The following is a 14,770-nucleotide window of genomic DNA, read 5'->3' on the forward strand; positions in this document are numbered from 1 at the left end:
ACTCAAAGTTTAGTATCTTACGTATTCCAAATCTAGTCTCTTGATTTGCAACAGCATCATCACTCTTATCGTTAGTTGCTTAGCCTAACCCTGCTGCCTTACAAAGGCAAAGCTGATCTTGGACGCAAAGAGCTTGCCGGATGTGCAGAACACCCCCCCGTACACTCCTTCCATTAACACACCCTCAGATGAAGCTTTTTTATGCAACCTGTCAAGTCCCCCACGCCTGGTGTCCCTACAGACACTTCACTGCATAGATACGACCCGTTTTCCTCCTCCAGTCCTGTATTCTTCTGTGTCCGTCTCCTTAAAGCAAACAGTTTAACTATCAAGTGAAGCAACATCCACAGGCATGTCACATCGCTTTATTTTTATTTTTTTTAAAAAAAAAAAGCCCCATTCAGAAAGCTTCTTCTTTTGGAGAACAGATTTACATTCCTGAGAGTGAATCAAGGTTGGGACCAGACCGCCTCCGAGTGTCCCGGGAGTTGTCAGACATTGTAATCAGGGGACTTGCCCTGCGGCTGTCGCAGGCGGATCTGTAAGGTAGAAAACGCTCCCACAGTCACGTGGAAGAAGAGCTGCCACAGGTTGCGCAGTTCGTACAGATACATGTTACACAGGCAGATTAGGCCAAAAGCCAGGAAGGATTTGGCGTTCCTCCAGCCCGTGTAGTACACAAACAGGTAACACTGTCAGGAAACAAAAAAGAAATCAGGTCACCACGTGGAAAGTCCCTTCCGCTGAAGAACCACCGTCTGGCCACCGAGAAAGGACAAACCCCAGACAAGCGCAAGTCTCCATCAGACACCTAAGAACAGTGTCCCCTCCGCAGCAGTGGCAGGGTGCAAAGTGCCCGGCATCGATACAAGGTTGTTTTGCTTTCACCAACCCCTCTCTGAGCACAACTCCCTCATCAGAATTGATTACAACCTGCTTAATGAGTGCCCCACGACGAAGGAGAGCGGATGTTCTGGTCAAAACAGGCTCGGTTCCACCCGCGGCACGAAGAAGGAACAGGAGCCAGTGTTGAGTCTTCCTCAGGCAAAGCAAGGGGAAGGGGGGGGAACAGCAGGGCCCTGCAGCCGGGATTACTCAGCAATCGCAACCCCCCAGATACCAGCCCAGTGTCCTGCCAGGAGTCAGGACCAATGCCGAGCAGCAACTGGGAGATGTGGAGAGGTCGCAGACACCCGCTGCCCTCCTTCAGCTGGTGCAAGACGGGTCACGTCTGGAGAGAACACCCAACAACTCTACCGTAATCCTGCTGCCTCCTAAGGGTCCGATTCTGCTCGCCGTGGTGTAACACAGGAGGTCAGGGCTGCCCACAGCTCCTTACTCTGCCGTCTTCCTACTGCTACTGCAAACACGTCCAAGTCCCTCGCCTCAGTTTTCCTCTCTACACCACACACCTCTTACACAGCCGTTACTTTTGCTTCTGCTGTTGTTTCAACTACTTCCTTGACTTCTGCAAAATAAAATAAAATATTTGCCCCCCTCTCTGGATTCCAGCTATTTCTGTCTGCTGAAGAACTCCCTGTGCTTCAAGGTAGGCAACATCATCACTTGGGCTTACTCTGTATTCCAAACCCGTTCCCAGTGAAGATATAACCGTGCTCACTGCAGGCTTTTTAGCAGCGTCCACCAACAGATTATCCAAGCACCATTCCTGTTCTCCAGCACTTGCCACGTTTTATCAGTCAGAGAAACTCTCTTTAAATCTTTTCCATTTTTCACGTGCCTCAGAAAAGGGCCGAAGCGTTGCACATCTGCATCCAAACAATGCCATCTACGGAGGGAGGTCACCTTATATTCCACGGGAAGCTCAACCACTTTCTCACACAGCGTGCGTCGCCGAGATTAACACAACTATTCGTAACTCCGAGATATCTAAATGTCTTCAGAGATGTGAGTGCTGACAGGAGCACAAGACTCGTGCATCGCTCCTCCAAAGCAAAGTAAACCCAGAGAGAAGTAGCCCACGTACTTCAGAATCTAGACGGAATTCCAGGAAGAACCTGCCTGGCCATTCTGAGCAGAGCAAATGCAACCTGCTCGTGCTGATGGTTTTACAAATCGTGCCTAAAAAAGCAATTGGTTGGTACTAGTGGCTCAGCAATAAGAACACAGATGATTTCCTAGCGTCACCGCCTCCACTGACAACACACAAAGAAGGGTAACTGCTTCCAAGATTAAAATACGAGTCAGGACGTGCTTCATCAAAATGACTAATCGATATGAAGGGTTTAAAAAGCAAAAATACTTCCCAAGTTTAAAAATGTAACTGCAACATGATGCCGAATGACTGGATTTTACTGCAGATCTGTTTTGAACGAATTCTGAGGCTTGTCTTTTCACTGCTCTAGGCTCGAGATGCTAGATCGGCCACTTAGCACACCGGTCAAAGGGCCAGAACACACGATTTTAACACCAGACTGTAACAAGAGCTGTGACAAAATTCCTGAGGGTTTTTTTCCTTCTGTCAAAGGGAAGTGTTAGCACAGCAATTACTGAGCACGCTTCTTAGGTGGAAGGCTTCTCTGTGCTACCTCAGAGAAGTTCGGGTTTTTTTAATAAACACAAAGACATGACTGAAGGCTCGGCTCCTGATGCTTTGCGCCTCGGGTACAACCGAGACAGTTGTTACTTTTGTACATTTTCTTCTTCTCCAGAGATCAGAAACCATGGAGAAACATCAGACCTGTCAGTGAGCCTAGAACATCACATCCCGTGTCAGTCCCGGGTCTGGCCTGCACACCTAGGTTACAAACACTTCCGGAAACTAGAAAGAGAAACACGCTGCTGTGTTGTTATTAACTGGGCAAGGAGACAGCAGCGTTATGGGTGACGATGCAATGTGCTGTCAGGCAACATCCTGAACTAACCTCCTGAACTCCTAAGCATGGCAAAAGGACACGAGAACACGCCAGAGAACTCACAGCCCTCTCCGTTCCAAACACTGACCAATGACCTGCTGTAGGCATGACAGCAGAGGGTGCGGAACACGAGCCTCGCAGACCTGTTCTGAATCTTCAGGAAAGGCCCACCCTCCGCGCTGCACGGGTGCTGTCTTTACAACACCTCTGTCCAAATCAGACGGTGGGGGACAGACCAATGCCCCTCAGTCTCAATGCACGGATACAAATACTTTACACAGTAAAAGGTTTTTAACTCGGGAGGAGGGAAGAACACGTCTTTTTCACAGACACACAAAGATAAAGAATGGAGGAGCTCCACCTTATCTGATATGGAACAGGTAACGGCCTGGGAAATTAGCACCAATCGGAAGGAGTTTTCAAGGCAGAAGCTGATGAAAAGCCCGCAAGTGGTGAGGAACACAAGTTGTACTGTGACACGTTGCTAGAGGTAAAGTTATAAAGATTAGAGGTAACCTGGGAAAAAGGCTGACTGATAGATACAAAAGGAAAATCCAGAGATGCTGTTTTGTTTTCCAGTCTGACACGGCACTAAACACGGGCACACAGAGAGAAGCAGAACCTGCACGCTCCACAAGTGCAAGAGAGGAGAAGTCCAAAGAACTACAGTAACAGCAACTCGGCACGACAGACGTGGTCACGGCTGAAGAGAACAGCAGTGTCACCGGGTGACACATGCCAGGGGGCACCAGCACACCTGGCTACCAACTGCGCAGGCAAGTCACATTCAGGGACAGAAATGGAAAATCGACAGACACAAAATGCGACGTGAAACGCCAGACAGGAGAAGCAAAACAGAGCAGAAAGTGGCTGAAAGCTCTGAAAAGGCAGGAGAGGCACAATGATGTCGAAAGTGAGGAAAATCCTGGCACAGGTATTACTGTCTTTACTCCAACCTTCCCGGAGGAAAGCAGCTGTGAGGCACCAGTTCACGTGCCTAAGAGTACTTGAACTGTGAAACCTCTGCTTTGAGGGAACGCTATAACCTCCACTGCTTGTGACTTTAGAGATAAACTGTGAGCTTCAGACAGAAACTACACCAAGTCCCTTGATTAGCTAGCTGGAAAAAGATGCCATCAAACAGAGGCTCCTTCTTTCAATCCACTGTACGACAGTCCATGATTAATGAAATAAGAGAGAGCAGGTATTACTTTTATAATCATCCTGTTCAGGAATCTGTGACATTTAAGAAAACATGATGACATTTATGCACGACTGGGTAGTGTTTCTGAACTCCAGTGAATTATGCAAGCAGAAGAACACACCTGGTACAAACAGGCTGCTGTTCCAAGAAAAAATGCGATAACGTAGCTGAAATCTTCACCTTCATTCTGTGAAGAGAAAACAAAAAGCCACGTTTTACGACGATTCGGTGAAATACCAGGTATTTACAGCCTGAAAGGCACTCAATTTAAAATGGCCTCACACACAGATTTACGGTGGTTGCTGCACTACGCTAAATCGAAAGAGTGACCACCAATCACCGCTAACTTCTGCGTCTGGAGAAAAAAAAACACCGTGATCTGGAATCTGACCAAAATGTTTATTCACAACAGACACCTATTGCCAAGGTTTTCGAAAGCCTTGAAGGAGGTCGAGCCCTAACACCAGATACTCAGCTTCTCCAGACGCCTTCGTAAATACAGGTGTAACCACTGGCAACGACCTCTGCTACCGCCTTTGCAGAACCGAGCCTTCCTCCGGCTTCACCAAATGGAAACGGGAGAGCCGGAAAGACAGGAGCTGGCCACCAGAGTGTGGTACAACTCCACGCAGGGACAAACACGGCCGCTCCGCCTTCCTGGCAGGGAGAGCAAACAAAACCACCGCAACTCACCTGAGAGAGATTGCTGGAAAACTAAGTCTTGAGGGAAAAGATGGAAAAATTTACTTGAAGTGATAGATCTTTCCACTATCTGTTCAAATAACAAACACACTGCTTATAAAGGAAACACGAACCCAGGGTGCAGCTTCTGAATGCTTTCTCAAAAGAAGTTCCACTAACCAAGTGGAATTATTTGGATTATTTCTCCCTACACTTTGTGGATTTCTCCATAATAAAGAAAAATTAAGGGAAATTGAAACGGAGTTTTAGTGTGCCGCATTTGTCAGAAGTGAAAAAAAAATCTACCTTCCATCTGTCCTATTGCCATCCCAATATTGCAATAACATACAGAATAAAATTAATGGGCTGCCCTAGCGTCACTGAAATAGGTTAATCCACCGCTGGCATTCCTCTGAAAAAATCGGCTGCGGAAAGGTAACAAACAGAGCAAGTTCTGCCAAACATCACAGCAAGTGGCAGGAATCTGCTCAGTACTATTTGTACTGCTGGGTACTTTAAATTCATTCCTATTTTCAACTGAGAGAACCGTGCAGAGCAGAAAAATCCAATCAGGGATAAAGTAGACAAGTATGTGCACTATTGCCTTCCTGTTTTTTCTTGAAAAAGCAACCCCAAAACAACCCAAAAGAAGGACCAGGTACGGAACTCCTTCGTGAATCCTGTTCTTCTGTTCATTAGTCTTCAGGAAAAGCTCAAACATTCCCGCTTCATTAAATCTTTGCACATATCAATAATTACATAAGACAACTGTTACCTTACTTCCCTAAAAAATCCATCAGCTTTCAAAAGCATTGCAGTTAATATATGTTTAAACAAAAACATGATCTGTTAGCCAAGCAAGATTTCCATTTTCTCTCAGAAAACTTCCACAGGGCTTTTAGCTTCTACCTCCGTCACCACGACAGCAAAGCCATTTAATGCTCAATAAGTCTTTTTTTTTTTTTTTCTGAGGTAACACACACGACCTCTCTGCGCCTGCTTGCAAGCACGACCAGCACGTTCACTGCAAATGCTCGAAATCATTAACCCCTTTCGTTGCAGCGATGAGAATACAACCAGTACATGAGACTGAAAGGCCCAGAGCTCGCATTAAGCAGGAGGCTGTCTGTGAGGGGGGTGTTGTTATTTGGGGAGGGGGGTGCTTGGAAGAAATCACTTGATGGTTTCCCTTACATTGATCCTTTCAGCACACAGAGAAAAATAAACATCCTACTTAAGAAGGTTTACTGAAAACAAACAAACAAAAACTAAAAATGGTTTCTAAAATACCATTTTATAAAAGCTGTTTAAAGATCCCTGCTCTGTGCACCCTTCCAAAAAGACTGGCCAGATTTTCAAAGCTGTTCATCATTTCCCTCAAGTGTTTTTAAATAACATCCATTAAAATTAAAATCTCACATCCTGGCATAAATTTAGAAAACAGAACGTTACGTTCACATTCTCACTGCTACCAAGGTACCTAGGGAAGGAACTGGCCACCCGCCTTCTCCTGCTTTTGAGACTCACGGCCTCAGCGAGCGATGAATCACGCTCAAGAAGGATGCAGAGATCACAAGAAATAAAGGCTCCGTCAACAGAGGTCTGACCTGACAAACAGCATTTCTGGAAACCAGACTCAGTTTGTACAGCAAGCACCTCTGAGGTGACATTACGAATTGTGAATCCTAGCAGCCATAAATTCAGAAACACGTACAATACCTGCAGAAGACTTTCTATGGCATGAAAGCCACGAATTAAATTTAAAGCTCCACATAACAGACTGAGCACGAATGAGACGATCCCTGGCAGAGTCACAGGTTCCAGACGCTGATGGGGAGCTGCAAAGCAGAAGAGCAGAAAAAGGTATCAGAGGTCAAAGCAGTGTCTTTAGAAATTTAATAAAACCGTAAACTCATTTTTCCCGTGGCTGCTAGCTCAAGAAGAGATCACCGAAGCAAACCACAAAATGCCAATCTTTTCTTCTAAAGAAAGAAACATTTTAAATATTTCGACACAAGGTTCACTTGCCTTCAACTCCCACAGACAGATAATTGTCTTACTGCACTTCGCTGCTAACTGAATGCCTTCGCTTTGTTCAGAACAGCACTGGCAGCTGCTCAAACAGGCCAGCAAACCAACAGTTAGTGAAATCTGTCCACAATTAGCAGCGGGCTGGTAAGGCAGGTACTTCAGAGCTCCACTCTTCTTTACCGCTAATGCATTAGCAGAGCCATCGAGACGGACGGCACTTGTCTGCTGAAGGAACACTGAGGCAAAGCCCTTACAGTCCCTGCCTGAAGAAGCACAACCAGCGAGCGAGTCCTACCAAAGACACCGATTAAGAGGCAGTTGTGAAACGAAGCTGCTATCTCTGACACGACCCTGGGCAGACCTTCCGGGTAGGTAGAGCTTAGAAGCCTCCTACAAAGCACATCCAAACTCAGCCACGTTTTCTTTCCATGCACACCCACTCTTTCGGGCTCATCTAGGGTCACAAGTACCTAACAGTTGTGTACATCCTGCTCCTCATTACCGTCCCTTTCCATAATTAATAACAGAGAGCAGATATGAAAAAACAACGCCGAACGCCTAGCGGTCCAGGCGAGACCGGGAAAACAAGAGGACTAATGAGCCATACTGAAAAGGTTCTGTGCGAAGCAAGCGAGCGTAAAGACGTGAACAATGAGGGTAACGAAGTGTAACGTTAATAGAGAGAGGGGGTGTCAGTCCCGCTCCTTTGCACCACACAGATCCAGGAAAAAGGCTTTCCAAACAGCTCCTGAGGTTGCAGAACCTAAATAAAAAATGACAAAAGCTATTTCACTCTGATAAGCAGACAGGGCTGTCTAATGATGAGCGTGTGATAACCGGAAAATAAACCACAGAATTAGTTCAGTTGGGCTGAATTTAATAGTGCCGTCAGCTGGGGTTTTTAAAGCATAACCCATGTTTAACTTGGGGAGCTTACTGTGCTTCTCACTGTAGCGCAAACGGGAGCAATGCCACCAGCAACCACCCGTTAAGGTTAGATAAGATATTTGCATACCAAAACATTCTTTTTCAGTGACTCACAACTGGTTTTTTTGGGTTTTTTTTAAACCATCTCATCAAGAAAGCAGCCAAAAGCTGAAGGTGTATGTGACTGTTTTTAGCCCCGAGTAATTGCATGTCATTAACTGGTGGATGCAATCAGCTCATGGCTCTCCAGACAATCTCATTTTCCCCGTGTATCAGGGTGACTTTACACCCTCATGTGTTAAAACGGTATTTGAAACACCTCTTGGAGGACTACGAGGGAAAAAGTAAAGCCTGGTCGGCTAAATCAAGGCAGTCTATGAAAGACCATAAAATACTCTTCTCTCTTACTCAAATATGAAAACAAATCCAAAACCTCTAAAGGACATTGCATCCGGCTATTGATGTTAGCAAGCTCTCCAGGGCTTAGTGAATTTTAGTGGAACAAAGCAACAAGAGTCATTTAAATACAAAAAAGTAAAGGCAAAACCAGAAGAACGAAAGGGGAGTGTCAGAGAAGGCAGGGTACAGGGCAGCTGACCTTGAGTCGGTATGTCCACAAATCTTAGACATAGGGCAATTCTGTGTCAAAAGCACTCAATCACGAGCCAAGGATCAAATACAGTGCAAATTCTGAACTAACATGTTGACATTTAAATAAAAATTTAGGAAATTTACACGATGTGAAAAAATTGTAAGGACATTTATTTAAAAATAAAATGTTAAAAAGAAAGAAAAATTTAGTACATCATCAGCCAAAAAGTAACTTTGATTTGACAACTGTTCCTTCATTGAAAAAAACCTCAGAAAATAGTAAATTCATCCTGAACTAGAACATCCCACATCAGCATGCTGTCACGGTATTTCTAATGCCTGCCAATGCCTACACTCACCTTTGACGTAGGATTCCACCCATAACCTGCACACCAAGTGCTTCACCCACTAATAGTGACCCCCAGCCCTCACGACACACCACGGTGGTGGCTGAGGGGCTGCTGTTTTCACTTGCTTGAACTCTGGGCCGTGGACACAGACCCAGCTACAAGTATAAAACACTTCATCGGCACAGCCAAAACGAACCCATCGGGTTCTGCTATTCTGCCCATCGGAACTTGGCCTGCCCACCTTCCTCCCTCTGCACGCTCTCCAAGGTGGTTAAACACCCGTAACTCCTATTAAGTTGTATTTTTTAACGGGACAGCACAAAACACACCAGGCAAACCGTATCTTTTTGTCAGAATTTATCCTTGGGGAGCAAAGGAGAAACTCTGAAGTCTAACCAACTGCGTGGGCAGCAAACATCCAGAGAAAGTTCTGTTCAAAGGTGGAGAGAAGCGATGAATGTAAAGAATTATAAAACCATGGCAGACTTGCTAAAAAAGACACTGGTACTCCACAGCATCGAAAACGGGAATTGCTGAAGCGAGAGCAAAGGGCAAACCTCTGCTACGGTGCAGCCCTTTGAAGGTGAGTTTCTACAGCGGCTCCAGGAAGGAAGTGGGTAACAACAGAGATCTGCAGAATTCAGAGGAAGGAGGACGTTGAAAGTAACCAGAAGAGGGGAAAAAACCCAAAGAAAGTCAACACAGAAGGAAAAGAGGACAACAGAACTGCTTCTGTAAGGCAAGCTGTAGAGAGGCAGGTGAAAAAAACTGGTAGATCGTCTGGCAATTATGGTTTAGTTTTACTTCACAGGAAAAAGGGAAACGGTCCTTATGCATTTCAGTTTAGGCCCACGTGACCTCCTAATACTTCTACACAGAAAAGTGACAAAAAGCTCATCTCCCACTTTGTGGACAACTTGAAAAACACAGCCAATTTTGACAAAGGCCAAATTCTCTCATGCTTGTTGGTTTTTCTTTTTCCAGTGGCAGGAAGTTTGAATCAAGACATTTTCCAGAGCTAACCCGCTGCCCCTTCTGCCCTTCCACAAGCCAGGATTACACTAGACCAGTAAGCGGTAACAACAGCGTAAGCATCAGAAGCGGCAGAAGAATGGTACCACAGCATCACCTCAGCAGAAAGTAATTTTCATCTTCTAGAGGAGTCCTCATGAGTAAGTAAAGGAATTAGGATAGCACACTGGCAAACAGATAAACATAAACTGCAGAAGGTTAAGCTGATCTATTCCAGATTGGTAGGAAGTGTTTAGATTTACAACTGCCAAGCGAACGGCGTTGGTGTCCGTCTGCCCAGGATAACTAGCCTCAGAGACAGAGGTACTCGGGGGGAAGAAAAGGAAGATATTAACGCATTAAAATCAAGCACTTCCTTTTATTCTGTTTAGGGTTGTGCTTCACTGCACTTGGAAGACAGAAATCACGTTGTGTCGGTTTCATGTGGGGGGTCTGTGGATTAGTTCAAGGACTCGGTGAGTTTTAAGTATTCTGTCCTCCTGGGAAACACCAAAGGTAGGGCCTCAAACTGACTCGGAGCATTCGCTTAACAGCACACACGTTTAACCCAGCTCAACCACACAATCCCATGTTCACCCCCTGCATAAAATAAAGTTCTGAGAAATTAATGCCGACTTAAATGAACGGGGCGAGCGTACACAAAATTGCTATTACTAACATTGTACAGAAGGCGCTTATTTTAGAGAGCACATCTTCTAGCCAGCACAGCTCTTTGGATTTTCACTGTCACAGAGGCGTCCTGAAGCCACACTTCTCCCTCCGGCTGCTCTAACTCCTAACACCGTGCTCTTCGCTTATGTCATCAGTGGGTCTTGGCAGGCAGAAACAACAAAAATTTTCAGAAATCTTAAAAAGCCAGGAAGAACAGCCTGTTACGTAATTGTCTTCATCTGCTTATTTGATGAAGATTTATTTTTCCTTCCAGCCCACCAAACAGACCCACTCCTCGATCTGCGTGCCTGGGGAGGATACGCACTCTGAGCGGAAGACAAACACGGCAGCTTTATGAACACCATGGTGAGAAAGCTTTTTTTAAAGAGAAGAATATGAAAGATCACTTCTACCACCCTCCAGCTGTCTCCTTTAAGGATACGAACCCCTAAGTCTGAAACTCACCTGCAGAGATCTTACCGGTACCCTTACACTCCGCCACAGACAGAGGTGCAAAGCCATTAGCGGAACCAAGATCGGCCACGGAAATTTGGTAAGGTGGTCTCAGCTTGATTTCTGTCTGCATGTCAGCAAGGTTCATCTTTGTGGACAAAGAACGTGTGTTGTTATACCTCTGTTTGGTCCTCTGAATGAAATTATCTGTGGAATTTAAAATAGAAAGGTGTATCCTTCTAGACTTCTGTGAACTAAAAAATCCAAGAGCATGCAGCTTTATGTCCTACACGCTTCACCAGCTGAAACCCGCTGCTTGAAAAGCTTGCATTTACCTTGGGCTTTTTAATACTATTTCTGCTTTTTGACTAACATATCATGGGCTCTTTGTTTAGGCAGTAAAAAAAAAATTAAGCTTTAGGAATCTGATTACTGAATAACTGTGAATAAACTAATGACTTTTCACCGCACGAGTCTGACTGTACTGCTAACACCATGGATTTACGGCACTATTTCTACTTTTCCACTAGTTTCGTAAATATCTCTATGAAAAACTTAACTCCGGCGTTCAAGGATAAACTTACCTGAGCATCAAACGTTCTCGCCCAGTATTTAGGAAGAGGAAGTTAATAACCTATTACGCAAATATAAAGACTGTGATAGTCCTGCAATCCCACTTTAAGGTAGGAGAACAAAGACGACGTTGGAAAAAAAGGAAGGTGTTCACAGAAATCTTCATGAGAAAGATGTTACTGCTAAAAACTGCCCGACTGACTTACAGACAAGACTTAACCAACTGGAATATCTCCCCTCGTCGTGCTAACACTGCACTTCTGTATCAAAATATTTAAAATAACTGCCTGAGATACAGTATTAAAGAAACAGATCCTAACAGAATCCACACCAGCTGTTATCGGGTGTATACGAGATTAGTTGTACTTGGAGCTTACATGGCAGAAGATTAAATGCTTCGCTGTATCGTAAGACAAACAAAAATCTCTCCCTTTCATGTACTGAACGAAAATTACAGCACGGCTAAGAGCAAACATGAAATTGCCATCTTTCGCTAAAGAGATTTATGAAGCTCTACGCCTTTATAGGTTAACCATTTCAACAGGTATGAAGTCAAACAACTGCTAGTATTATTAACCAGGAGATGATGAACTCCAGATCGGGTCACTCAAGGCTTAAACCCAAACCTACTGGAATAAACAGAACGATTATAAATGAGCTTGGATAAACCTCTAGCAGCCTAATTTAATGCCCACAGAAGTAGTTCTTTATCGAATCTAACAGGAGTTAAAGCAGATCTAAGCCCGCCTGAAATACAGCTATAAAATGCCCCGGACGTTTCTGGTTTGTGCACGCCAAGTTGCACATCTACTTAAATACTCATTTGTCTTCAGGTGAGAATCAAGGAAAAGAGTCAGATCCTTACCAAACTCTATAAAACAGTACGGTCTGACAGCAGTGTTTGTCTTCATCATATTGTAGGTAGTGATGAATTCTTTCTGAAGCTCATCCAGGAAGCAGAAAGCCAGGACACTGGGATAATTTTCAGTGCACAACATCATATAGCTTACTCCCAGGGAACTAATAAAGCTGTAATCGAGAAAACAAATTCAGAATGGCAAACGTAAATCCAGGTGATTCACAGCTTCGCCAGCCTGACCTCATGTCTTATAATCAGAAAAGCAAAAACTGCTCTGCAATAGCAAAGGAACTGCTCCTCACTGAGGAGTCCCACATGGCGCTAGAAGAAAAACTACTTTCAGGCAATGTTTTACTTTAACACCATATTGTACGATCACGTGAGAAGCTGCGTTATACATACACCCGCATGTACCCGTATGTGTGCGCATACATACGTACGCACTCTCACAGACACGGCACAGAGAAGAGCACAGTGCTTTTTAGATACAGAAAGGCGGCAGGTTTGTCCCACAAGAGCTTTTCATCCATCTCAAATCCAGAATCTGGGATCTGGTGCATCCCACAAACGCAAAACCTCCGGGGCAGGGTGTGGGGGTGTGTGGGGTGGGCAGCTGGTTCCTTCTGGAATGTGTGAGGAAACGAAACTGTTCCACAGAAGAGAGGATTCATCATTCTGCACAGACATGCAAGGATGACCAGAGCTGGCAAACGGGAGATGAGATGGATGGTTTTCAACACACACATCCCTCTTTGGGCAAATCACTAAACAGGGTTTGTGTTTCCATGACACACTCAAAGTTCTTCTTGATGGATAACTTGCACTTTTAAAAGTAATCAAAGACAAAAGTAATAAAAAACATCCCGACTAAGCCTTACGTTTCCGTTTTAAAAGCTTCTTTCAAGCTAATCAGGTCACAAGCCAGCTATAGCTGATGTTTTAAAACAAACATCCACCGGAAAAATTCAGACCCTGCTGGGCCTAATCCTGAGAAATGCTGGAAACTCACGTCCACCCGTGGGAGATGGAGAGGGCCGAGCACTTTCTAGGATCGTACAGGTACACTTCCCACCTCTGTCACTTCCCCGTGTTCGCTAGGGATTAGGATGGAATTGTTCACCTCTTTTAAAATAGCGTATCTAAATTAGAACCGGAATTTAACTCAGCTGAATTACCAGCTACACACGGGTGCACCGAGCTACCAGCACGAGGAGAGAGGGGTCACGTACAAAGCAAGTTTTCAGAAACACTGGGGTATGAAAGTATTTGGGTACTTTTTCAGATCTGTGTAGACTAAGAGGAGAAAACAAATGAGCAGTAGTTGAAGTAGCACGAGGGAGAACAAGTCTGGCCATTTGCATGTAAGGAAAACCCCTGGAATTGAAAGAAATATTTCTTGTAGGTAAAGGACTTTGATAATTCTAAAAATACTGCCTATTTCAACTGGAACTTCCACCAAAGCTTGAGAAGGTTTCAAATCTTTCTACAATTTCTCCATTTTAAATTTCTCATACGTAAAAGCTTCCAAGAACCAATCCTAGTTTGATTAACCGTTTGTAATGTGAACTGCTAGCTTTTTAACTCACAGACAGACACAACCCAGGATGTCATGAAAATATAAGAGAGACGCCTTACTTTATATTGTACTGCCCAGTTTTCATAGTACATCTGTCAGGAAGCTGAGACAGTTTTCTTGAGAGTATTTTAAAATATTTTCTACATTCTTGCATTCCCGTGCTCTGGTCATAATCAGTGGATGCAGACAGCGGGAGTCCATCCCTCACGCGGACCACAGAGGCAGATAAAATCATAGACATTGCCAAGAGAGTTAACAACAACCTGCAAGAAAACACAAATCAGGAGGCATCAGAATTAAGGTAACAAGCCAAAACAATGACGTCAGCTGTGATTAATCAAACTTCCCAAGCCAGGCTTAGACTTAAAACGGGGCACAGGGAGGATTTTCAACTGTAACTCAGATGAGAGTCCTATCTGAACAGGACCTATTAGTCTACGTGAACCACAAGGCAGCAGCATATCTGACATCAGTGTCACGTTTTCAAGCATTTTTCTGTGAGCTGCCATAAATCCTCACCTAGAGACAACTGTGGAGCCTGGAACACTATCGCTTAGCCTCAGTGCTACTGCAGCACTTGCGCCCCTCCAGCTGTGAGTCTTCTTGTTCAGTCAGACAACAATTACAGTCTAAACAAGCGAGAACAATAGCTGGAGAGGGAAAAGTGTCCTGCAAAGATATGCCAGATGGAAAAGCCTTGATCAAGCAGTAGCATTAATGCCCTTTCGAGAAACTGTGATAGTGAGCAGACAAACAGAGACTGACACAACTTCGGTACTACCAAACAGGACATCAAGGATCAGGAATGTAATCCAGTTCTCACACCCCACAACAAAATTTCTTAAACATGGAATGTCTTTTTTCTCACGAGGGTCTCCAGTTTCTTTAAATCTGCAAAATGTCTCTGTCAGTATTTCAGAAATACTGGGCAGGTTGAAACGGTGCTTGCAAAGCTTTTTACAGTTC

At 44.5% G+C, this 14,770-nt stretch overlaps 1 protein-coding gene across 1 annotated transcript in view; it reads right to left on the reverse strand.

Moving 5' to 3' along the window:
• Positions 1-388: 388 nt before the first annotated feature.
• SEC22A (SEC22 vesicle trafficking protein homolog A (S. cerevisiae)) overlaps positions 389-14,770 on the reverse strand; it is a 16,199-nt gene continuing 1,817 nt past the window's right edge. The window contains exons 2-7 of the mRNA XM_010135705.1: positions 13,864-14,067; positions 12,235-12,398; positions 10,809-11,003; positions 6,481-6,599; positions 4,202-4,267; positions 389-692 (exon numbers count right to left, since the gene is read on the reverse strand). Coding sequence (XP_010134007.1) covers positions 492-692; positions 4,202-4,267; positions 6,481-6,599; positions 10,809-11,003; positions 12,235-12,398; positions 13,864-14,045 — 927 coding nt within the window. The 5' untranslated portion in view covers positions 14,046-14,067 and the 3' untranslated portion in view covers positions 389-491. The remainder of the gene's footprint in view (positions 693-4,201; positions 4,268-6,480; positions 6,600-10,808; positions 11,004-12,234; positions 12,399-13,863; positions 14,068-14,770) is intronic.

Source organism: Buceros rhinoceros, unplaced genomic scaffold, assembly GCF_000710305.1.
Source record: "Buceros rhinoceros silvestris isolate BGI_N320 unplaced genomic scaffold, ASM71030v1 scaffold37364, whole genome shotgun sequence".
NCBI lineage: Eukaryota > Metazoa > Chordata > Aves > Bucerotiformes > Bucerotidae > Buceros > Buceros rhinoceros.